At 41.6% G+C, this 27,445-nt stretch overlaps 1 protein-coding gene across 1 annotated transcript in view; it reads left to right on the forward strand.

Moving 5' to 3' along the window:
• The first annotated feature begins 1,287 nt into the window (after positions 1–1,287).
• Positions 1,288–27,445, forward strand: part of cdkl5 (cyclin dependent kinase like 5) — an 84,183-nt gene continuing 58,025 nt past the window's right edge. The window contains exons 1-2 of the mRNA XM_062989647.1: positions 1,288–1,409; positions 3,171–3,205. Of these exons, the coding sequence (XP_062845717.1) occupies positions 1,346–1,409; positions 3,171–3,205 (99 nt within the window). The 5' untranslated portion in view covers positions 1,288–1,345. The remainder of the gene's footprint in view (positions 1,410–3,170; positions 3,206–27,445) is intronic.

Consider the following 27,445-nt stretch of genomic DNA (forward strand, 5'->3'; position numbering starts at 1 on the left):
ACACAGCCTCATACCATGACAGACCCTAGCTATTGGACTTCCTGATAACAGTCTGGATGGTCCTTCTCGTCTTTGGTCTGGAGCACACTGGAATGCTGATTCATCTGACCACAATACACGTTTCCACTGTGTGATGGTCCATCCGAGATGCCGCAGAGCCCAGAGAAGTCGACGCCGCTTCTGGACATGGTTAACCTAAGGCTTTTTTTTTGCACAGTAAAGTTTTAAGTGACATTTGTGCATGTAACTCTGTATTGTAGTGCGTGACAAAGGCGGAGGGCACTGGCGCTATACACCTCGCCTGGTTGACGTCACTGGCGCTATACGCCTGGTTGCCAAATTCGGGGTTTTTCCAGCTAAGTTGGGCATAATTCTAAATTCTTTTGCATAGTTTGCACCTACCTCAGAAATAAAGACATTCATTATTTAGATAAATAAAAGATAATCACAAATACAGTATTTTAATGCATTTTCTCCCCATTTTCCTTCCGATCCAGCACACTCAATCTTTGTCCTCCACTGCTGAGAGATACCAGATTGCATCCGAGGAGAGCACGTCGCTGTACACGGCTCTTCTCGCCTTACACAGCGTATGAAGAAACACCCACCCACACATAGTCCGGCCCCCACCCTGCAGATACGGTGGCCCATTAGTATCTGCTGCAGGCACTGCCAGTTATGCCCGCCAGGTGGTGCCCAGCCGACCGGTGGCAACACCGAGTTTCGAACCGAGGAATTCAGAATGTCGGTGCTGGGGTGCTAGCGGAATATCCCGCTGCGTATTTAGTAATAAAAGCCAATTGTTGTTCATGTAGGCGCCCAGCCCAGCCATATGGCAGTTTAAAATGTCAGCTCTGGTGTGCTAGCGTGTTTAAAGGAAGAATGGGACAAAATAACACCTGAAACACTAAATCACTCGGTATCCACTGTGCCAACACGTCTTTTAAGTGTTGTGAGATGGAATAGCAACTACCGTCCCAACTCAATACTGTCTGCAATCAAATAAAAGTCAAAGTAAATGTAAGAAACACTGCGTTTGAATTTGTATTTTCCATACTGTCCCAACTTTTTCTGATTTAGGGTTGTACTTTTGGCTATATACTTAAATAACATCCACGTTAAAGAGTGTGAATTAATAATGCTTTAAATAAATAACGTCTCTCACCTCTTTCTCATCTCAATATTTGACTGTGTGTGTGTTAGGAACATGAAACCAGTACTGGGATTAAAAGGGAACAGCGTTTTGGATCTGATGACCCATTTAAGTGCTGCATGGTGCTGTGTGTCCTGACCGGCCTCTGTTTGCGGACACCCACACACACCACTCCCTCTGCCTTTCGACTTCATGAAGATTCTTCTCACCGGTGATGTGATGAATAAATTTGAGGTCCTTGGGATTGTAGGAGAGGGTGAGTGTGAAAAGAACATCACATCTTCCACATTAGATTGTTCATTATGTGTTGGTACACAGCTCCACTTACCATATAGGAGCACTTTGTAGTTCTACAATTACTGACTGTAGTCCATCTGTTTCTCTGCATGCTTTGTTAGCCCCCTTTCATGCTGTTCTTCAATGGTCAGGACCCCCACAGGACCACTAAAGAGCAAATATTATTTAGGTGGTGGATCATTCTCAGTGCTTCAGTGACACTGACATGGTGGTGGTGTGTTAGTGTGTGTTGTGCTGGTATGAGTGGATAAGACACAGCAGCGCTCACTGTCCCTGCTGGACTGAGAATAGTCCACCAACCAAAAATATCCAGCCAACAGTGCCCCGTGGACAGCGTCCCGTGACCACTGATGAAGGTCTACAAGATGACCAACTCAAACAGCAGCAATAGATGAGCGATCGTCCCTGACTTTACATCTACAAGGTGGACCAACTAGGTAGGAGTGTCTAATAGAGTGGACAGTGAGTGGACACGGTATTTCTTATCCACTCATACCAGCACAACACACACTAACATACCACCACCATGTCAGTGTCACTGCAGTGCTGAGAATGCCCTACCATCTAATAATACCTGCTCTGTAGTGGTCCTGTGGGGGTCCTGACCATTGAAGAACAGCTTGAAAGGGGGTACAAAGCATGCAGAGAAATAGATGGACTACAGTCAGTAATTGTAGAATTACAAAGTGCTCATATATGGTGGAGCTAATAAAATGAACGTGTCGAAACAAGGAGGTGGTTTTAATGTTATGGCTGATCGGTGTATCGTCCCACCCTCCTTTGTCCCTGCCCCTTCTCCCTGATTCGTCCTAGTGTTCAATTACAGCCTCAGGTCTTTTTGAATATGATGCTACACGTGTGGTACACCTATTTTTGGGCAGTTTCTCCCATTCCTCTTTGCAGAACCTCTCAAGCTGAAAAACATCCCCACATCATGAAGCTGCCACCGCCATGCTTCACTGTAGGGATGGCATTAGCCAGGTGATGAGCGGCGCCTGGTTTCCTCCAGACGTGACACTTGGTATTCAGGCCAAAAAGTTGGTGCCTTTTACTAAGGTGTGGCTTCCGTCTGGCCACTCTACCATAAAGGCGTGGTTTGTGGAGTCGTGCCTGGATGGTTGATCTTCTGATAGGTTCTCCCATCTCCACAAGGAAACGCTGGAGCGCTGTCAGAGTGACCCTCGGGTTCCTGCTCACCTCCCTGGCCAAGGCCCGTCTTCCCCGATCGCGTCTAGGAAAAGTCCTGGTGGTTCCAAACTTCTTCCATTTATAAATGATGGTGGCCACTGTGCTCTTTGGGACCTGTAAAGCTGCAGAGATTTTTCTGTACCCTTCTCCAGACCTGTGCCTTGATACAATCATGTCTCTGAGGTCTACAGATGATTTCTTGGACTTCATGGCTTGGTTTGTGCTCTGACATGCACTGTCTACTATGGGACCTTCAGATCATGTCCAGTCAACTAAATTTACCACAGGGGACCCCAGTGAAGTTGTAGAAACATCTGAAGGATGATCAGTGGAAACAAGATGCACCTGATCTCAATTTTGAGTGTCATGGCAAAGGCTGTAAATACTTATATACAATTTTGAGGGGGGAAAATTACTATTACTATCTATTTTGGAATAACGCTGTAACATAACAAAACATGGGAAAAGTGAAGCGCTTTTTTAAATACAAGCCAAGCTTATGACTTGTTTTTTTATTTTTGTTTTTTTACAGGAGCCTATGGGGTGGTTCTAAAATGCAGACACAAGGTAAGACATGTTTTCTTTAAGCAACAATAAACAGTTTATTGTAGTAGGGAAAGAAACGCTTTGCAATCACCAAATGGATTCTCTGAAATTAGTACTGCAGGGATTTTTGGTCTCAATTAGATTTTTATGGCAGCTTTGTTGTTCAACTTCCAATATTCCAAGGATGTGCAGAACATCTATGTATAAGTTTCATTTCAAAACAGTTTGGTACAGAGAACATGATGTTATTGAATTGTGTATGTGATGTTCACTTGGCTCACAGGTTGACTGGGATTTTTATAAATGCAGGGACTGTAGGGTTATGGTTATGGAGTGACAATGGTCAAGCGGGAGTTCTTCATCGCTGTAGCAGTCTTTGAGAAATTTATTGCAGGTGTAAAGAAGCGGTTAGGGTAACGCACAGTCAAGTCAAGTCAACTTTATTTATATAGCGCTTTTTACAATGGACATTGTCTCAAAGCAACTTTACAAAATCCAGGACCAACAGATACAAAAACCCCTGTTGGGCAAGCCGAGGGCGACTGTGGCAAGGAAAAACTCCTTGAAAATTACAGGAAGAAACCTTGAGAGGAACCAGACTCAGCAGGGCCCATCCTTCTTGGGTGGTCTGGAGGATACTTTAAATAAGTAGGATTTACACAAATCATACACACACAGAATTAAATGAACTAAAAGTTATAACTGGCAATAAATAAATAAATAAATTATTATAAATTATTTGGTCTAGTCTTCAATAAAGTCTGTAGTGAATTCTTGTCATTCTTGGTGCAATCACTCCAGACCCGTCACAGGAGCAGGAGCAGCATCGTTGTCACGGCAGTCTCGACTTCAATCCTTAACCTTGGCGGGTAAACAGGTTTCCATCAGAATGCCCTCGGGGTAAAACAACAGAGAATGTAGTTAATAATGTGCAATGCTAGTTGAGTAAAACAGTTTTACAGAGAGTTTTAGACTCCGGCAGCCCTAATTATTACAGCATAACTAAATGGGACAGCGAGCAGGTAACAAGGTCATAAAGGCTTTCATAGGACATCAGCGCCCATCTCCCCACCGTCATCAAACCTGAGTGATCGGACGAGAGAGGCAGAACGACAGCAACCCAACATCCCTGATCACCACAAGTTTCTATGACCAAGAACCCCCAACCTCTGCGCCTTTGTCTATACTAATCAAAAGCCTGAGTAAATATGTTATAAATATGTTTTCAGTCTAGACCTAAACATTGAGACTGTGTCCGAATCCAGAGGTGGGGGCAGTGCCAGTGGGAGCAAGATTTGTAATTTTACATTTACATTTGACATTTTCGGCATTTAGGTGACGCTTTTATCCAAAGCGACTTACATTACAGTTACAGTATACATTCTGAGCAATTGAGGGTTAAGGACCTTGCTCAAGGGCCCAACAGCAGCAACCTGGCAGTGGTGCTTAACCTTTTGAGACCCTGCGATCACATATGAGGACATTACCAGGGCTCTAGAGTGCGACCAATTTAAAAAAAATCTCAGGTCGCACCGGTGCGACCAGGCTTCCGAGCGAAAAAAAAAACAACAGACACACATTAGGCCAATAACATGGTCTAAACCAATCAGAGATAGTGTATTCTAGCGGCGATATGTAAGCAACATTCAGCTCAGCCAATCAGAATGCAGCACCCGGTTTATACATGTGCGTTCGGATGTTCTGCAGTTAGTTTAGTTTTGTATATGAGACTCGCTGGATGTCCCCAGAATGGAAGTTCGGGTTCTGGAGCTAGGCAGTCTAAAGTGTTGTAATGCTCACCGAAGCCTTAATTCCCACACCTCCACCACCGCACAGCAAAAGACCCGTTACATCCCCACCGGATAGCGGCTAGGTGAGACGACCCTCTAGTAGCAAGGGGCTAATACTAGCGATAAAGTGCGATGATAGCGAAAGTAAAAACACGACAATATTTTCGTTAATAAAATATAAAAATAACTAAAAGACCATAATATATTATAATACATGTAGTCAAAATACACAGTGAGTGCACCGCAAGCGATTTTGGGAATCTGTGTAAAAGATTCAGTAAAGCAGATAATATAATGCACTGCATTTAAGATTACACTAACACTCTAGAGCCCCATACACACACACAAACCCACACACACACACACACAAACCCACACATATATATATATACATATAATTTTAAATATACACACACATATAAATAGATATACACACATACATACACATTTACTCTATTATTATTTTTATAATGGCCGGCAATAGTGTATTTGTGACTGGTTCTAATACATTTTGAATTGAAAGGCTGAAAAAGCACAATGCATCTATAAAACACATTACATGCGGCGATAAATGCACTGCCCAAGTGTCCCCTCTCCCCACTGCCCTTCAGTGGCAGGCAGTAGCAAACAGATCATCAGACGAGGCCATGTTGACCAGATTGTTAGTTAATTACAAGTCAATATTGCCTGTATGGACAGTGAGTAAAAAAAAAAAAAAAAAAGTGAACCTGTAAAACTGCGGTGTTAAATGCGATGCAGTCGAAAATTTGGGTGCACCTAACTTTTGTGCTGGTGCACCTAAGAAAAAAAGTTAGGCGCACCAGTGCAACCAGTGCAAAAAGTTAGTCTAGAGCCCTGATTACATTTTGGCTTTGTTATGCCTTATACCTCATCCTGCTTAACTTAGACCTGTTGTCCCCATTAGTAGACACTTTTGTCTGCTATCTAGTGGGAGCAAAAGTACTAGACAATAAATAAAGTAAAAACAAGAAGAAAAATGCATTGCAGGGTTGGTTTCCAAGTGCCTTCCACAACTACAGTGGGGTCAAAAAGTATTTAGTCAGCCACTGATTGTGCAAGTTCTCCTACTTAGAAAGATGAGAGAGGTCTGTAATTTTCATCATAGGTACACTTCAACTATGAGAGACAAAATGAGAAAAAAAAATCCAGGAAATAACATTGTAGGATTTTTAAAGAATTTATTTGTAAATTATGGTGGAAAATAAGTATTTGGTCAATAACTAAAGTTCAACTCAATACTTTGTAACATAACTTTTGTTGGCAATGACAGAGGTCAAACGTTTCCTGTAAGTCTTCACCAGGTTTGCACACACTGTAGCTGGTATTTTGGCCCATTCCTCCATGCAGATCTCCTCTAGAGCAGTGATGTTTTGGGGCTGTCGCTGGGCAACACGGACTCCACAAATTTTCTATGGGGTTGAGGTCTGGAGACTGGCTAGGCCACTCCAGGACCTTGAAATGCTTTTTACAGAGCCACTCCTTCGTTGCCCGAGCGGTGTGTTTGGTATCATTGTCATGCTGGAAGACCCAGCCACGTTCCATCTTCAATGCTCTCACTGATTGAAGGAGGTTTTGGCTTAAAATCTCACGATACATGGCCCCATTCATTCTTCCCTTAACACGGATCAGTCGTCCTGTCCCCTTTGCAGAAAAACAGCCCCAAAGTATGATGTTTCCACCCCCATGCTTCACAGTAGGTATGGTGTTCTTGGGTTTTTCTTCTTCTTCCAAACACGACGAGTTGAGTTTTTACCAAAAAGTTCCATTTTGGTTTCATCTGACCACATAATATTCTCCCAATCCTCTTCTGGATCATCCATATGCTCTCTGGCAAACTTTAGACAAGCCTGGACATGTACTGGCTTAAGCAGGGGGACACGCCTGGCACTGCAGGATTTGAGTCCCTCTCGGCGTAGTGTGTTACTGATGGTAGCCTTTGTTACTTTGGTCCCAGCTCTCTGCAGGTCATTCATCAGGTCCCTCCGTGTAGTTCTGGGATTTTTGCTCACCGTTCTCATGATCATTTTGACCTCACGGGATGAGATCTTGACCCCAAGGGAGATTATCAATTGTCTTGTATGTCTTCCATTGTCTTACAATTGCTCCCACAGTTGATTTATTCACACCAACCTGCTTGCCTATTGTAGATTTACCCTTCCCAGCCTGGTGCAGGTCTACAATTTTCTTCCTGGTGTCTTTCGACAGCTTTTTGGTCTTGGCCATGGTTGAGTTTGGAGTCTGACTGTTTGAGGCTGTGGACAGGTGTCTTTTATACAGATAACGAGGTCAAACAGGTGCCATTAATACAGGTAATGAGTGGAGGACAGAAGAGCTTCTTAAAGAATAAGTTACAGGTCTGTGAGAAATCTTGCTTGTTTGTTATTGACCAAATACTTATTTTCCACCATAATTTACAAATAAATTATTTAAAAATCCTACAATGTGATTTCCTGGATTTTTTTTTTCTCATTTTGTCTCTCATAGTTGAAGTGTACCTATGATGAAAATTACAGACCTCTCTCATCTTTCTAAGTAGGAGAACCTGCACAATCAGTGGCTGACTAAATACTTTTTGACCCCACTGTAGGTGCTAGTACAAAGAAGAGCCTTGATGCCTTTCTTCCTTGAGATCTGATTGGTGGGTCAAGATGAGCTAGACTTGTGACTGGAAGGGTATTTGGTACAGAACAGGGTTTGATTTTGGCTTTGTAGGTAAGCATCATTGTTGCATCGAAAGTAAGGCAGTAAGAAAAGAATAGCAGTGGGCCTATATGACTATATGCCTATAAATTAGTTTCAGGGTTGCCAGATTGCTACAGTAAAACCATAGTCTACTAATAAACCGCTGATATCTTACAATGTACAAGTCGGTTATTATTCATGAAGGACATTTAAATAATTATGACGTGCAAAGTATGACGTTTGTAATGCATATTTATGATGGGTCACATGACCCTATGCAATCAGAAAAGTAAATAAATAAGAATAAACTTGCAAACAATGACTACAGTATAACTACTCATATGTGTAAAAACTTGCTTACCTTATAAACTGGTCATGTGATGTGTATAATCATTGTCCACCCACCAAAGCATGTTTTCCAACACTGATCAGTTAAGGTGGACATAAGAAGACCTGCCAGGTGGCGCAGCAGGATATTCCATTAGCACACCAGTTTTGGGATTCTGAACTGCTACCAGTTGACTGGGCTTCCCCAGCAGGCACAACTAACAGTGCCTGCAGCAGACCAAATTGGCCACCAAGTCTGCTGGGTGGAAAAAGACTGGACTAATAAGAAAGTGGGGTCTTCGACGCTGTGTAAGGATCAGTGTGTGACTCTTCCTGAGGGAATCCACTAGGGTCAGTGGAGTGGACTGCCAATGCATCAGAAATTATACTCTCCTTGGACGTGATCGGGGGTCCCCAGCAGCAGAAGACTAATTGCCTAGGCTAAATTGGGAGATAAAGGGGAGAACATCCATAAATAAAATTGGCTCTATGATTGCTATGTCAAGTAAAGTTACATTTATTTGTATAGTGATTTTTACAACGGACAAAGGAACTTTACAGAATCCAGGACCGACAGACCAAAAACCCCTGTTGAGCAAGCCAAGAAACCTTGAGAGGAACCAGATTCAGCAGGGACCCCCATCCTTCTTGGGTGACCTAGAGGATAATTTGAATAAATAGAGTTTACACAAACCATACATACACTAAATTAAATTAAACTAAAAGTTATAACTAGCAAAAATAATTTGAGTTCTTCATTATTTGTCTGTGATAAAGTCCGTAGTGAGTTTTTGACATTTTTGGTGCAAACAAGCCAGGTTACCATCACATCTAGCAGGAGCAGCATCGTCGGCAAAGCAGTCTCGTCTTGCAGGCTTTAACCTCGGGTGGGTTTCCGTCAGCATGAGAATACAGCACCCCTAATTATTACAGCATAACTAAAAGGGAGAGCTAGCAGGTAACACGAGTCATGAGGGCTTTCACAGGACGTCAGCGCCCACCTCCCCCACCATCATCAAACCTTAGTGATTGGACAAGAGAGGCAGAATGACAGTAACCCAACATCCCTGATCACCACAAGTTTCCATGACCAAGAACCCCCCCAAGCTCTGCACCTTTGTCTGTAGTCAGGGTGGGCAGCTCTGGTCCTAGGGGTCAGAAATCAGGCGCAGCCAGAAGCCAACATGCAGCGTTAGCAAATCCGAAAAATATGATATAGCACCAGACCTCCAGGACCGGAGTCACACCCCTAGTTTGGAAAGACTAATCAAAACCCTGTTCAATGACAGATACACATAGCATGCTAAATATCTGGACCTGTCAGCGACTTAGAATCATGTAGTGTGAAATGTGTTGTGATCAGGTTGTGACTGGCAATGAGAAAGCAAGATACAGGGTAAGCGGAAACCCCAGGGAGGAGTTGTAAATGTAGATCGTGTAGTGTTGACCCCCTATCAGGAAAACCACAGCAACCTAAAAGGCTCCTGATCAGGTTGTGTAGTGTGAACTGCACAGTGATCTGAACACCCTAGAAGTTGCATGAGCCGAAATGGAAAGGTATCCAGCACAATACCAGGGTTTCATACATTATCAGATGGTTTGATCCTCTTCCTCTCAGTTGCTGCATCCAAAAGCCAAGGAGAAGGTCAGGAAGGTTTTCACACTAGCACTTACCTGGGTATTAACTGGCAATTTACAGCTTATTTGTTAAATGTGATACCACCCACGGTTTGCCAAGAAGCTGAGTAAACTGACATGGCATTTTACTGGGTAAATTCTAGATGATATGTTAAATCATCTGCATTTCAGTTCATCTCAAAGCTGTTCTTGGGGGTTGTGGTCAGTGCACTGCATCATAAAACTCTGCCACAATCATGCTGAAGCAGATGTATAGAGTGTATAGGGGACATTCCATGTGGTTTTGCATCATCTTGTTGAAAAATGCATGGACGTCCCTGGAAAAGATGACGTCTTGAAGGCAGCATATGTTGCTCTAAGATCTCAGTGTACTTTTCTGCATTAATGCTGCTATCACAGAAATGTAAATGACCTTTACCAAGGGCACTGACACAGCCCCATACCATGGCAGACCCTGGCTTTCGGACTTGTTCCTGATAACAGTCTGGATGGTCCTTTTCATCTTTGGTCCAGAGCACACGGCCTGGAATGCTGATTCATCTGACTGTAAAACACATTTCCACTGTGTGATGGTCCATCCTAGATGCCTCCGAGCCCAGAGAAGTCGACGCCACTTCCGGACATGGTTAACATAAGGCTCCTTTTTTGCACAGTAAAGTTTTAAGTGGTATTTGTGCATGTAACTCTGTATTGTAGTGCTTGACAAAGGTTTGCCAAAGTAATCCCTCACCCATGTGCTCATATCAGTTATTGTTGAGTGGCAGTTCTTGATGCAGTGCCTTCTGAGGGATCGAAGATCACGGGCGTTCAGCTTAAGCTTGCGCCCTCGGCCTTTATGCGCTGAAATTCCTCCTGATTCCTTGAATCATTTAATGATATTATGCACTGTAAAGACTCAGCCTTTCCTGGATGCTGCTTTTGTACCAAACCATGATAACAATCACCTGTTTGGAATCGCATCATTAAATAGTTTTTCGCACTGTCCCAACTTTTTCTGATTCGGGGTTGTATGTGTTGCTGCTATGCTGCAAACTGCTAAGTGGTAAATGAGTCAGTAGGTGCTATTTTCCATGGAAACCCATCAAACTGTTTCCACAGTGCTTTCCAACAGTCAAATATAAAACTGTAAATCTCTGTACATTATTAGGTTCATTATACACTAACCATGGGTGTTTTCTTCTAGATTTTTTTAGAATGTGTCTGTGTGCCTTCAGTATAAAGAGAGCAGGCATTAATAATAGTGAATGTGAAAGACTGGCTGGCACTTGATGTTCCAGTTTTTCCCAAAGGTGTTGAGTGGTCTGAAGATCGGGGCTCACCAATCCATGCATGTCTGAATCTCGTTTTATACACAGGGGCACAGACATGTTGAAACAGGAAATGGCTTTTCTCAAGGCATTGTCATGAAGTTTAGCAAAAGGTGTGGCTGAAGAATCCGAGCTAATTAATAGGGGTGTCCACATACTTGATGACTATAGCTGGTAAAGTAAATAGTAATAAATCATGTTTTATTTACTTAGCAAACACAGTCAGCTCCTGAATTGTTGGCACCTTGTGTAAACATCTCCCCTCTGACACGTGGGCAGCAGCCGTATGCATTTTGTCACCTACACTTCGATGAGTGCGATGCGGATCAGCACTGTGTACGGAGAGACACACCCTGACAGCACTCTTTTTCCCGTCTCTGTGCAGGCGCCATCAATCGGCCACCACAGGTTGCACTGCATTAGTTATGAGAGAGAGAGAGACCCTATCCGGCTTTAATATCCCACCCCTATCTGAACAACAGGCCAATCGTTGTTCATGTGGCTGCCCAGCCCAGCCGGCAGGCAGAGCTGTGACTCGATATGATGTATTCGAGATCCCAGCTCTGGTGTTCTAGCATGTGTTTTTACCGCTGCGCCACCTGAGCGGCCAGAGAACCTGACTTTTAATTAAAGTCGGGTGACACGGTGGCTCGGTGGGTAACACTGTTGCCTCACAGCAAGAAGGTCCTGTATTCGATTCCTATGTGGAGTGGTGTGTGTCCTTTCTGTGTGGTTTGCATGTTCTCCCTGTGTCTGCATGGGTTTCCTCCACATAGGTCCTCTAGGTGCCCAGGTCTTATGTTGTGGCCTTTTCTCTTTAGCTCACCCCACAGCTTTTTAATGGGATTTAGGTCAGAAGACTGTGCTGGCCATGGTAGAGGACGTATGTTTGAGATCACTGGTCTGCTTGAAGTATCCAAACATGACTCTTAGACTTTTGGCAAAGAAGATGAGGTTTTTATTCATGTCTTTTCAACCAAGGAACCTGATTTAAGTCAATCCCTGTAGCATCTGGAAAAATCCAGATGTGGTAAAAAAAAAAAAGCTTGCTTGAGATCTTGAGCTCTTAGGCTCGAATCTCAGCTCTGCTGTCAGCCGATCGAGCGCTTGGCTTGGGATTCCTCATAACTGTTGCAATTGCGGCCTCTGCTGGCTGATTGATGGCACCTGCACAATGAGACTAGAGATAATGGGGATCAGTGCCTGACTCTCTGTGCGCAAAACGAGTCCCCATATGAGCCTGCATGGACATGTGACAGTTGCGACCGTCCTCCGTCAGGAGCAGTGGAGGCGAGTTATGATTGGCTAAATGGATCTGATTAGTTTGGGAGAAATATTGGGGGAAATGCATGAACAGAAAATACAAAAAAACTTTTAATGCCTTGTGGAAAGCTGTTCTAGAGGAGTAGAGCCTGGTATTGATGCAAAAGAGGTGCAACTCTATATCTATGAGAATTGTTTTGGAATGAAATGTCCAACAAGTTGATGTTCAGGTGTCTGCATTTTGGCAATACAGGGTCTGTCTGCGAACCTGGTGACCTCTCTACATAGACATTTTACATCGTCCTACGCCACTCCCGAGAAGAGGGCATGTCTAAATTCTTGGATACCTTAAAATGCTGCCTACTGAGATGCCTTATTCTGAGCGATATATTTTTTTTCCCCCCTTTTAAGCACGTCCAATTGCCCGATTGCATCATGCTTCCTCTCCACCAATGCCGATCTCTGCTCTGATTAAGGAGAACGAAGCTAACCCACGCCCCCTCCGACATGTAGGCAGCAGCCGTATGCATCTTATTAACTACACTTTGACGAGTGCAATGCAGCTTAGTGTTGTGTACAGCGAGACACACCCTAGGAGCACTCTTTTCTCATCTCTGTGTAGGCGCCACCAATCAGCCAGCAGAGGTCGTAATTGCACCAGTCATGAGAGAGAGAGAGACCCCATCCGGCTTAGTCCCGCCCATCTGAACAACAGGCCAATCGTTCACGTGGCTGCTCAGCCTCAGCCGGCAAGCAGAGCTGAGATTCGATACAATGTATTCAAGATCCCAGCTCTGGTTCCAGCGTGTGTTTTTACCGCTGCGCCACCTGAGCGATATTCTGACTGAATAATGAGGGTGCTTTGTGTGCTTTCTCAGCAGTGAAGGCAATCCCAGCATTCAGTGCGGCACACCTTTTCTCACAAAGAAATCAAATATGCCGGACACATGTGGACCAGTAAACACATGGTAAAAAGATGTTGCCTGACATTCTAGCAGGTTGTGTTGCCTCAGCCCATTGGTTTGAATGGCCTGATGCTAACTGTGTTAGCTTAGTAAGGTAAAACTGCAAAGCGCAATCGCCCTAAATAATCTGCCTTAAAGTTTAGTGTCTCATTAGAATCCTCACTTAGGCAGCTGCCTAGGTAGGCAGTAGGCAGCAAGGCAGCTCACTAGGTTTTCAGATGGACCCCAAGTCCTCTATACAGCACGGTCAAAGTCAAAATGCCACAGAGGGAAATTAAAAGCCCTGAAGCCCTCGGTGATCAGAAGCCGTTACTTATTTTTCACAGTTTTAATTAAAGTGCGTGAGTTAGCATTAAATAGGTCACCTTGAGTGGAACACTGGCTGTGTTGAGATGTGAATCTTGACACAAGACAGAGATTCACCATGCTGTGCTAGCAATGTTAGCATTTTAGATTCAATAAAAATGTCATGTATTCAGACATCTCAAGTCTCCCGGAAGTTCCGGGAGTCTCCCGCATATACATAGCGGCTTCCTGATGCCCGCAAGTCAGATGAAGTCTCCAGGAATCTAGAACGAGCGGCCAAGAGCGCACACAAATGCGCACGCAGGCGACACAGACTTTATTCCCCGATCACGTATTAACTCCGTTATCTGATATACAATCTAGTGCACTGTGTAGGGAACACAAATCAATTGTCTAATATACTGTCTAGTGCACTATGTAGGGAACATAAATCCGTTATCTGATATACAATCTAGTGCACTGTGTAGGGAACATAAATCAATTGTCTAATATACTGTCTAGTGCACTATGTAGGGAACATAAATCATCTAGTTATACTTTCTACTGCACTATGTAGTGAACATGAATGCGTTATCTAATACACTATCTAGTGCACTATGTAAGGAACATAATTAATTATGTAATACACTATCTAGTGCACTATGTAAGGAACATAATTAATTATGTAATACACTATCTAGTGCACTATGTAGGGAACATAAATCCGTAATCTGATATACAATCTAGTGCACTACGTACGGAACATAAATTCATATCTAAAATACTGTCTAGTGCACTATGTATGGAACATAAATCCGTTATCTGATATACAATTTAGTGCACTATGTAGGGAACCTAAATCCGTTAACTAATACGCTACCTAAAGCATTATGTAAGAAACATAAGTCTATTATCTAGTACACTATCTAGTGCACTAAGTAAGGAACATAAATTCTTTTCTAATATACAATCTAGTGCACTATGTAGGGAACATAAATCTAGTATCTAGTATCTGTTTGACACAGTCACATCTAGTAGGAGCAGCATTGTTGGCACATATTGCATGTCACTTGTAATAATTCCCTTTTGAAGGTGGAATTTGGAAGCAAATAACCATGTACACTCACTGTCCACTCTATAAACACTCCTACCTAGTTGGTCCACCTTGTAGATGTAAAGTCAGAGACGATCGCTCATCCATTGCTGCTGTTTGACTTGGTCATCTTCTTGACCTTTATCAGTGGTCACAGGATGCTGCCCACGGAGCGCTGTTGGCTGGATATATTTTTGGGTTGGTGGACAATTCTCAGTCCAACAGTGAGGTGTTTAATAAACTTCATTAGCGCTGCTGTGTCTGATCCACTCATACCAGCACAACACACACTAACACACCACCACCATGTCAATGTCACTGCAGTGCTGAGAATGACCCACCACCTAAATAATACCTGCTCTGTAGTGGTCCTGTGGGGGTCCTGACCATTGAAGAACAGCATGAGGGGGCTAACAAAGCATGCAGAGAAAGAGATGGACTACAGTCAGTAATTGTAGAACTACAAAGTGCTTCTATAGGGTAAGTGGAGCTGATGACATGGACAGTGAGTGTAGAAACAAGGGGGCGGTTTGATGTTATGATTATCCTTCCTGACTGGTTCTTCTCTAGTTTTGCATTTTGCCAGCTACTGGTACCACCTCATACTACCAGTAGCCCATTCAGGTCGCACATCTTGTCCAGCCCCTCCAGGATTGCACATCCGTACATGCTGTCGCAAGAAGGTTTGTTACGTATCCTTGCACTGCCTCAAGAGCATAGAAGAGATACCAGATCACTGGCTGTTACACGAGGAGAACTGGACAGGGTTGTAGAAGGGTGCCACCTAGCAACAGGACCGGTATTTGTGGGCTACTCCTTTGTGGGCTACTGTTGTGCATGTGTCTGGCCAAACTGATAGAAACAGACTTCATGAGGGTGGCATGAGTGGGACCTGTGCACATAGCCCAACATCATGCCGCTTGATTGGCATTGATTTCTCTCTACAGATGAGAGCAATGACCAGTTTGGCAATGGGTCAGTGATGGTCTGGAAAGGCGTATCCTTGGTGGTATTGTCAGACCTTACGTTGGTGCAGTGGGCCCTAGGTTTCTCCTGGTGCAGGACAATGCCCAGCCTCATGTGGCGAATGTGTGTAGGCAGTATCTGAATAACGAAGGCATTGATGCCATTGATTGGCCCTGATGTTTCCCAGACCTGAATCCATTTGAGAACTTCAGAGACGTTATGTATCAGTGGATCTGATGCCGCCAAGTAGCTCAACAGACTGTCCAGAAGGTCAGTGATGCCCCTGATTCAGGTCTGGGAGGAGATTCCTCAGGATACCATCTGACGGCTCACCAGACGTTGTCGGGAGTGCAGAGACACGTGTGGGCCATGCACAGCTGAGTCACGTTATGAGATGCAGTTATGAAACTCGTACAAATTGAATCAGCCTGTGATTATTATTTTATTTGAGGTGATTTCGATTCCAAGCCTCAGTGGGTTGATGGTTTTTGGTTTACATTGCTCGTTATTACATCATTTTGTTCTCAACAGATTACACTATATACACCTCCTTGTTTCTACACTCAATGTCCATTTTATCAGCTCTATTTACCATATAGAAGCACTTTGTAGTTCTATAATTACTGACTGTAGTCCATCTCTTTCTCTGCATGCTTTGTTAGCCTGCTTTCACCCTGTTTTTTAATGGTCAGGACTCTCCCAGGACCACTACAGAGCGGGTATTATTTAGGTGGTGGATCATTCTCAGCACTGCAGTGACAATGACATGGTGGTGGTGTGTTAGGGTGTGTTGTGCTGGTATGAGTGGATCAGACACAGCAGCACTGCTGGAGTTTTTAAACACCTCACCATCATTGCTGGACTAAGAATAGTCCACCAACCAAATATCCAGCCAACAGTGCCCCATTGGGCAGGGTCCTGTGACCACTGATGAAGGTCTAGAAGATGACCAACTCAAACAGCAGCAATAGATGAGCGATCGTCTTTGACTTTACATCTACAAGGTGGACCAACTAGGTAGGAGTGTCTAATAGAGTGGACAGAGAGTGGACACGGTATTTAAAAACTCCAGCAGCACTGCTGTGTCTGATCCACTCATACCAGCACAACACACACTAACACACCACCATCATGTCAGTGTCACTGCAGTGCTGAGAATGATCCACCACCTAAATAATACCTGCTCTGTAGTGGTCCTGTGGGGGTCCTGACCATTAAAGAACATGGTGAAAGGGGGTAACAAAGCATGCAGAGAAACAGATGGATTACAGTCAGTAATTGTAGAACTACAAAGTGCTCCTATGTGGTAAATGAAGCTGATTAAATGGACAGTGAGTGTAGAAACAAGGAGGTGGTTTTAATGTTATGGCTGATTGGTGTATATCTATACAATATATTATATTATATTATATATACAGTATAAATTCAGTGTGTTGATTAATATGATCCAGACACCAGACTTCAAAGACCAATTCATGCAGCAATTATCAGGGTTGCTAGATTTGCATTACAAACGCATCTCAACAGCAGTATTGATGATCGGGATGCAAATTTTGTATAATTTGATTAACCATTAACAGACAGACATCCACAGTCCCATTTAAAATATAAAACGCATAAATAAGAGTTTACAATAACAGTTTGACCTAGTAATGCTTAAGCTGATCGCCTGTGATCTTCCATCCCTCAGACGGCACTGCATCAAGAACCGCCACTCAACAATAGCTGATATGACCACATGGGTGAGGGATTACTTTGGCAAACCTTTGTCGAGCACTACAATACAGAGTTCAATGCACAAATGCCACTTAAAACTTGCCTTATGTTAACCATGTCCAGAAGCAGAGTCGACTTCTCTGGGTTCTTAGGCATCTAGGATGGACCATCACACCGTGGAAACGTCTGGATGGTCCTTCTCGTCTTTGAGCACATGAGCACATGGCATCAATTTTTTTCCAAAAAAGACCTGGAATGCTGATCCATCTGACGACAATACACGTTTCCACTGCCTGATGGTCCATCTTAGATGCCTCCGAGCCCAGAGAAGTCGACGCCGCTTCTGGACATGGTTAACATAAGGCTTCTTTTTTGCACAGTTAAGAGTGAAGTGCTTGACCAAGGTTTGCGCTCTTGGCCTTTACGCATTGAAATTCCTCCTGATTCCTTGAATCGTTTAATAATATTATGCACTGTAGAGGGAGAAATATGCAAATCTCTTCCAATCTTTCTTTGAAGTACATAGTTTTTAAACATTTCAATCATTTTCGCATGCATTTGTTGACAAACTGGAGATCCTCTGGCCATTCTTTTAAATTGCACCCGTCCCAACTTTTTTTGGAATGTGTTGCAGGCCTGAAATGCAGGAAAGGATGTTTATTAATAAATGAAATGAAGTTGAGCAGATAAAACATGAAATATCTCGGGTTCACTCTGTCTGCAATGAAATAAAAGTCAAAGTAAATGTAAGAAACGCATTTTTTGCATTTTCCATGCTGTCCCAACTTTTTCTGATTTGGGGTTGTACATTACTGTACCCCATGGTTTGCCATATTTGCTGTCAAGGAAATTCGAGTTTTGACCTTAATCCCAATGAACACTTTTAGGGTTAATTTGAACGTGACCTCAAAAGTGGTGCCAGATTCTGAAGCTGACTGTACAGCTGATTAAGACAAACAGCTTTCAAAAAATAGACGTCGTTATTTTTGTCAGGCGTTTTACAGCCAGAAGCCAAATTGCAAGTTGTCTGACGGATGATTGTGCATCGACTATTCATCATTTCAATCAAACGCAATACCAAGCTGTTTTCAACCAATCATCCGTGCCATGCTCATGTCAAAGCAGTGCGCATAATCTCACGTCCTAGCTGCATCGTCACGTATACAAGAATGTGCCTGCTTTATTTTTAGGACCTATAGCTGCTCATTTGAAGAAAGATGCTTTATTTTAGAGCATTCTTACAAAATACAGGGTTAGGGTTAAGGTTAGGGTTAAGGTTAGGGTTAAGGTTAGGGTTAAGGTTAGGGTTAAGGTTAGGGTTAGTGTTAGTGTTCTGGTTAGTGTTCTGATGATAAAGTTCAGCAGTTTCAGACACACCCATTGCCAACAGATGGATAAAATCAGTTATATAAAATGAATATGCTTCCAACTTTCAAATGTGATGTGAATTTGGGTATGACTGTTCATAAACTATTCACAAACTAAGGTAAGGACATGAGTCACATTACGTCAATATGGCGTCATCGCTTTGTGATGGGGCAGCTTTCTCCTGTGCCCTTTTTCTCGTCACTCCTGATAATGCACTCCACGTTGTGATGTTGGTCTTCATTTGGAGTCCTTTCTCATGTCATAACACTGCCTTCCAGACTTAATGTGGTTCAGTAGCTCCTTTTTTGTTCTGGCCTTCTTGTGAGCTTGCTCAGTGGTTATCATCTTCCGCCATGAGATTTTCAGCACTTTTTTGAAGCACTTTGTAACAGGTCAGTTATCTTTATCCAGCTTTCCTTGCAGCAAGAAACGTACAACCCCAAATCAGAAAAAGTTGGGACAGCATGGCAAACGCAAATAATAAAAAAAAAAATTACTTTGACTTTTATTTGATTGCAGACAGGATGAACCTGAGATATTTCATTTCATTTATTAATAATGATAATTTTTCATTTCTAAATTCTCCACACATTCTCTATTGGGGACAGGTAAGGACTGCAGGCAGGCCAGTCCAGTACCCGTACCCTCTTCTTCCGCAGCCATGCCCTTGTAATGTGTGCAGCATGGGGTTTTGCATTGTCTTGTTGAAAAATGCATGGACGTCCCTGGAAAAGACGACATCTTGAAGGCAGCACATGTTGCTCTAAGATCTCAATGTACTTTTCTGCATTAATTCTGCCATCACAGGAGTGTAAATGACCTTTGCCAAGGGCACTGACACACCCCATAACATGACAGACCCTGGCTTTTGGACTTGTTCCTGATACCAGTATGGATGGTCCTTTTCGTCTTTGGTCCGGCGTCCATTTTTTTTTCCAAAAAAGACCTGTAATGCTGATTCATCTGACCACAATACACGTTTTCACTGTGTGATGGTCCATCCTAGATGCCTCTGAGCCCAGAGAAGTTGACGCTGCTTCTGAACATGGTTAACATAAGCTTTTTTTTTTGCACAGTAAAGTTTTAAGTGGCATTTGTGCATGTAACTCTGTATTGTAGAGCTTGACAAAGGTTTGCCAACATAATCCCTCACCCATGTGGTTATATCAGCTATTGTTGAGTGGTGGTTCTTGATGCAGTGCCGTCTGAGGGATCAAAAATCACGGGCGTTCCGCTTAAGCTTGAGCCCTTGGCCTTAACGCATTGAAATTCCTCCCGATTCCTTGAATCGTTTTTTCACCTCATTACTAGCCCTAAATTGCCCCCATCCCAACTTTTTTTGGAATGTGTTGCAGGCCTGATAGACAGGAATGGAGGTACAGTACAGGCCAAAAGTTTGGACACACCAGCCAAAAGTTTGGACACACCTTCTCTTCAATGTTTTTTCTTGATTATTTTTATTTTCTACATTGTAGATTAATACTGAAGACATCCAAACTATGAAGAATTATGTAGTGAACCAAAAAGTGTTAAACAAACCAGAATATGTTTTATATTTTACCAACTCTACCTCTGCACAACACAACTGATGGTCTCAAACACATTAAAAAAGCAACAAATTCCAAAAATTCACTCTAGACAAGGCACAAACATTCATTGAAAACCATTCCAGGTGGAAACCTAATAAAGCTGGTTGAGAAAATTTCAAAGAGTGTGCAAATCTGTCATTAAAGCAAAAGATGGCTACTTTGAAGAATCTAAAATATAAAACATATTCTGGTTTGTTTAACACTTTTTTGTTTACTACATAATTCCATATGTGTTCCTTCATAGTTTGGATGTCTTTAGTATTAATCTACAATGTAGAAAATTTAAAAAAATTAAGAGAAACCACAGGAATGAGAAGGTGTGTCCAAACTTTTGGCCTGTACTGTATATTAACAAATGAAATGAAGTTGAGCAGATAAAACATGAAATAGCTTGGGTTCAAACTGTCTGCAATGAAATAAAAATCGAATTAAAAGTAAGGAACACTTCATTTTTTTTTTATTTGCATTTTCCATGTTGTCCCAACTTTTTCTGATTTGGGGTTGTAAATAACACCTGTTTTTAGAAGTATTCCCAAGCCTATTAGACTATATTTGTCACAGTAACATGATGGTTTCTCACACATTGTCTCAAGGACTCAAGGTTACGCACATTCAGTAGTGGTTTCTGTTCTTGCCCTTTACAAACGGAGATTCCTCCAGTATTTCTTTTTACAATATTATGGACAGTAGATGGCGAAATCTTGTATTGAGAAATGTTCTTTTTGAACTGATTTGAACTGCTGGCAATCCATTACGGCTTGTACAGACTGATCTTTTGGTGGATCCTCCTTTTATACCAATCATGATTCCCTCAACTGTTACCAATTCACCTGCTTATTTTGAAATGTTTCAAAACACTGAACCTTTAAAATTCTAATAACTTGTTGTCCCGTCCCAACTTTTTTGTTGTGTGTTGTAGGCAGCAAATTCTAAATGTTCTAAGTAAAGACTTTTTCTAAACTACTGTTAGCAATGGGTGCCGCATAAACACCTAAATTCAGGAGGTGTCCGTATACTTTTTAAACATCCACACAGTTGCAAGATTTATTATTATAAACAATACATATTGCAATCTATGTTATAAATCATGCATATATATTATGAATTATAAATTAAAAGCTCATTTAAGTGGTGCCCACCATAAAGTGGCTGTAGGACTATCTGCTTTCAACATCCCCTGCCCAGCACAGAGAAGCTGTGTCTCAAATTTCAAAACCTTCCCTCCCTAAAAGTGAACAATGCCATCAGAGGGAGGGATGAAACCAAAGCAACTGAAACAAGCTTGTTAACTTGTAATTCGAGTATCTGCTCATAATAGACCGGTATGCCTATTGTGTTGACATGGCTAAGCTGTGGTTATTCCCGCTAGCTGTGATGCTAAGTGGAAACAATATACTTAAGCTGCAGTGACCTGTAGCTATTAAAAGCTATATTGAGTTACCTGTATCTATTGATGGCTATGTTGAGTTACCTGTATCTATTGATGTATGTGGGTCAATGACGAATAAGGAATTTCAACAGGCCAATTTTAAAAGTGTTTCTTGCAATTGTTCACTTATTTAGAATGTTGTGTACATGTAAATTCCTATTAAAATTTTAAATTAAGTCATTTTAGTGTTTTATCATCCAGATGAATTGGCTGTGGCCTAACAAAATGTCATGTGGTGCGACTGTGATTTATTTTAAAATTAATTAATTTTCTCAACATGCTTAAGTGTTTTTGCAAGTACTCAATAATATAATGTGTTTAGAAACAAATTATGTTATTACTTTAAGTTTTTGTAAATAATGTACTTATTATTTGTTGTATAACATCAAATTCACTACCTTAAATGTACTTGACAGACTTATTTTTCTTGTAAATCACATTAAACATATACATTTTTTTACAACTACCTTTAACTTAGGCATACTGCATCAGTGATTAATATTTTAGCAACATAAGTGAGATTTATTATTTATAATTTAATTCAGTTACTTCTGTTATTGGTGGACAGGGGTCAGCATGGGCACCCTGACTGGTCTGCGGCTAAGCAGCCCCATATGCAACAAACTGTGATGCACTGTGTATTCTGACACCTTTCTATCAGAACCATCATTAACGTCTTCAGCAATTTGAGCTACAGTAGCTCGTCTGTTGGATCGGACCACACGGGCCAGCCTTCACTCCCCACGTGCATCAATGAGCCTTGGCTGACCATGCCCCTGTCACCGGTTTACCACTGTTCCTTCTTTGGACCACTTTTGATAGATACTGACCACTGCAGACCGGGAACACCCCACAAGAGCTGCAGTTTTGGAGATGCTCTGACCCAGTCGTCTAGCCATCACAGTTTGGCCCTCGTCAAACTCCTCAAACTTTTCCTGCTTCTAACATCAACTTTGAGGATAAAATGTTCACTTGCTGCCTAATATACCCGCCCTCCCCCCCAACTAACATGTGCTGTGATGAAGAAATAATCAGTGTTATTCACTTTACCTGTCAGTGCTCATACTGTTATGCCTGGTCAGTAAATAGTGTTATGCCTTAATTATACATGATAGACAGCAGAAAAACATGTTAATGAAAAATCTATTTTTCTCCAGGTGATAAAAAGAACTACAATACACCCAAGCTATATGTACTTCATGTTTGTTTATTTATGCTGCATGTTTAACATAACCTTTCTCTTCTCCTAGCCAGGTACTGAGATCATACTGCAGATATAAATAAATATATAAATAAAAAAAGAATAAATGGCTAAAAATGCATAATTACCAAAGTGAAATTACATTTACTAATTTTAATTTTGCGTTTTTCAAAAATTGTTCAAAGTTTAAACATAAGTCATTGTTTCTGAAATATTAGTCATGTTGCAATAAAATATATCCCAAAAACTATAATAAAGTACTTTACGTATATAAATAATCAGTTTTATATACAGTGTATCACAAAAGTGAGTACACCCCTCACATTTCTGCAAATATTTTATTATATCTTTTCATGGGACAACACTATAGAAATAAAACTTGGATATAACTTAGAGTAGTCAGTGTACAACTTGTATAGCAGTGTAGATTTACTGTCTTCTGAAAATAACTCAACACACAGCCATTAATGTCTAAATGGCTGGCAACATAAGTGAGTACACCCCACAGTGAACATGTCCAAATTGTGCCCAAAGTGTCAATATTTTGTGTGACCACCATTATTATCCAGCACTGCCTTAACCCTCCTGGGCATGGAATTCACCAGAGCTGCACAGGTTGCTACTGGAATCCTCTTCCACTCCTCCATGATGACATCACGGAGCTGGTGGATGTTAGACACCTTGAACTCCTCCACCTTCCACTTGAGGATGCGCCACAGATGCTCAATTGGGTTTAGTCCATCACCTTTACCTTCAGCTTCCTCAGCAAGGCAGTTGTCATCTTGGAGGTTGTGTTTGGGGTCGTTATCCTGTTGGAAAACTGCCATGAGGCCCAGTTTTCGAAGGGAGGGGATCATGCTCTGTTTCAGAATGTCACAGTACATGTTGGAATTCATGTTTCCCTCAATGAACCGCAGCTCCCCAGTGCCAGCAACACTCATGCAGCCCAAGACCATGATGCTACCACCACCATGCTTGACTGTAGGCAAGATACAGTTGTCTTGGTACTTCTCACCAGGGCGCCGCCACACATGCTGGACACCATCTGAGCCAAACAAGTTCATCTTGGTCTCGTCAGACCACAGGGCATTCCAGTAATCCATGTTCTTGGACTGCTTGTCTTCAGCAAACTGTTTGCGGGCTTTCTTGTGCGTCAGCTTCCTTCTGGGATGACGACCATGCAGACCGAGTTGATGCAGTGTGCGGCGTATGGTCTGAGCACTGACAGGATGACCTCCCACGTCTTCAACCTCTGCAGCAATGCTGGCAGCACTCATGTGTCTATTTTTTAAAGCCAACCTCTGGATATGACGCCGAACACGTGGACTCAACTTCTTTGGTCGACCCTGGCGAAGCCTGTTCCGAGTGGAACCTGTCCTGGAAAACCGCTGTATGACCTTGGCCACCATGCTGTAGCTCAGTTTCAGTGTGTTAGCAATCTTCTTATAGCCCAGGCCATCTTTGTGGAGAGCAACAATTCTATTTCTCACATCCTCAGAGAGTTCTTTGCCATGAGGTGCCATGTTGAATATCCAGTGGCCAGTATGAGAGAATTGTACCCAAAACACCAAATTTAACAGCCCTGCTCCCCATTTACACCTGGGACCTTGACACATGACACCAGGGAGGGACAACGACACATTTGGGCACAATTTGGACATGTTCACTGTGGGGTGTACTCACTTATGTTGCCAGCTATTTAGACATTAATGGCTGTGTGTTGAGTTATTTTCAGAAGACAGTAAATCTACACTGCTATACAAGCTGTACACTGACTACTCTAAGTTATATCCAAGTTTCATGTCTATAGTGTTGTCCCATGAAAAGATATAATGAAATATTTGCAGAAATGTGAGGGGTGTACTCACTTTTGTGATACACTGTATATATAAAAGCACAAATACTGCCAATCTAGGACATAAATCCATCATGGAAATCACTCTGCAATGGTTGCACCGCATGGTATTTGGTTGCACCACATGATATTTTCAAGTTTAGTTCAAATTTACAGGCACAGAATTGGCCACCTTAACAAAATAAGCTAGCTTCCCACATAATGTAATTCTGAAATCTATAATTAAAATATGTTTGTAGAAATAACTTAATATTCATTATATTTTTGAGGTCATACCACATGATATCCAAATATGACAACTATATACTAGCTGTTAAAAGGGTTATTTTTTTGAAAATTGAGTTCGAGTTACAAACCTGCTTGTTGCTTTCAAGGGCCCTTGACAAATAGGTGTATGATACAACTTCAAGTCTTTGACTTGTTTTCAACATTAAAACCCCAAAGTGGCCATTTCTTCCATTTCGTCGCACCACATGATATTTCATAAAATGGGCATCATCGGACAAAGTTTGTTTGTATATTATGATGGAAATTAAAATAAAAACGCTTTGCATTTTTGTACAGTACTGCAAAACACTTTAAAAATTATGCCGAGTAGGACATAAAATAAAGACGAACAGGTGTAGAGAATTTAAATGAAGTTTTTAAAACAGAAGTCATGGCCGGACGGTCGCACCATATAATATTTTGACACTTTAAAAATCTAAAAATGACAATTTACTAATGTTTTGTGAAAATTTAAATTGAGTGCATATATGGGAGAGATACTACATACATATGGCATCTTTTTATGCATTTAAACATTTTCTTAACTGAAGAAAATGCAGTCGGACAGAAAATTTAGGCGTCACGTCAATGACCCATATGTTGAGTTACCTGTAGCTATTGATGGATATGTTTGTTGAGTTACCTGTATCTATTGATGGCTATGTTGAGTTACCTGTATCTATTGATGGATATGTTGAGTTACCTGTAGCTATTGATGGATATGTTGAGTTACCTGTATTTATTGATGTATATGTTGAGTTACCTGTATTTATTGATGTATATGTTGAGTTACCTGTATCTATTGATGGATATGTTGAGTTACCTGTAGCTATTGATGGATATGTTTGTTGAGTTACCTGTATCTATTGATGGATATGTTGAGTTACCTGTAGCTATTGATGGATATGTTGAGTTACCTGTATTTATTGATGGCTATGTTGAGTTACCTGTATCTATTGATGGCAATGTTGAGTTACTTGTATCTATTGATGGCAATGTTGAGTTACCTGTATCTATTGATGGATATGTTGAGTTACCTGTAGAAATTGATGGATATGTTGAGTTAATGGCTATGTTGAGTTACCTGTATCTATTGATGGCCATGTTGAGTTACCTGTATCTATTGATGGCAATGTTGAGTTACCTGTATCTATTGATGACAATGTTGAGTTACCTGTATCTATTGATGGATATTTTGAGTTACCTGTAGCTATTGATGGATATGTTGAGTTAATGGCTATGTTGAGTTACCTGTATCTATTGATGGCTATGTTGAGTTACCTGTATTTATTGATGGCTATGTTGAGTTACCTGTATCTATTGATGGCTATGTTGAGTTACCTGTAGCTATTGATGGCAATGTTGTGTTACCTGTATCTATTGATGGATATGTTGAGTTACCTGTATCTATTGATGGCTATGTTGAGTTACCTGTAGCTATTGATGGCAATGTTGTGTTACCTGTATCTATTGATGGCAATGTTGAGTTACCTGTATCTATTGATGGCAATGTTGAGTTACCTGTATCTATTGATGGCAATGTTGAGTTACCTGTATCTATTGATGGCTATGTTGAGTTACCTGTAGCTATTGATGGCTATGTTGAGTTACCTGTAGCTATTGATGGCTATGTTGAGTTACCTGTAGCTATTGATGGATATGTTGAGTTACCTGTAGCTATTGATAGCTATGTTGAGTTACCTGTATCTATTGATGGCAATGTTGAGTTACCTGTATCTATTGATGGCTATGTTGAGTTACCTGTAGCTATTGATGGCTATGTTGAGTTACCTGTATCTATTGATGGCTATGTTGAGTTACCTGTAGCTATTGATGGATATGTTGAGTTACCTGTATCTATTGATGGCTATGTTGAGTTACCTGTAGCTATTGATGGCTATGTTGAGTTACCTGTATCTATTGATAGCTATGTTGAGTTACCTGTAGCTATTGATGGATATGTTGAGTTCCCTGTAGCTATTGATGTATATGTTGAGTTACCTGTATCTATTGATGGATATGTTGAGTTACCTGTATCTATTGATGGATATGATGTTACCCACTACTGCTGGGATCCAAGGGTTCGAGTCCCCAGTGGTGCTATCAACCGGTCAGGCATCTGCATAAAGACATGATTGGCTGTGTCTTTGGGGGTGGCTGGGGAATGCATTGTATGCTATTGTGTTTTGTTATGCTTGGCATTGTTTTCTTGGAGGGGTGCCCCCATACATAACGCCAACCAAATATCTTCATATCTCAGCAAAGACATACAGTGTATCACAAAAGTGAGTACACCCCTCACATTTCTGCAAATATTTCATTATATCTTTTCATGGGACAACACTATAGACATGAAACTTGGATATAACTTAGAGTAGTCAGTGTACAGCTTGTATAGCAGTGTAGATTTACTGTCTTCTGAAAATAACTCAACACACAGCCATTAATGTCTAAATAGCTGGCAACATAAGTGAGTACACCCCACAGTGAACATGTCCA

This window comes from Trichomycterus rosablanca, chromosome 27 (genome assembly GCF_030014385.1).
Source record: "Trichomycterus rosablanca isolate fTriRos1 chromosome 27, fTriRos1.hap1, whole genome shotgun sequence".
In the NCBI taxonomy this organism is placed as follows: Eukaryota; Metazoa; Chordata; class Actinopteri; order Siluriformes; family Trichomycteridae; genus Trichomycterus; species Trichomycterus rosablanca.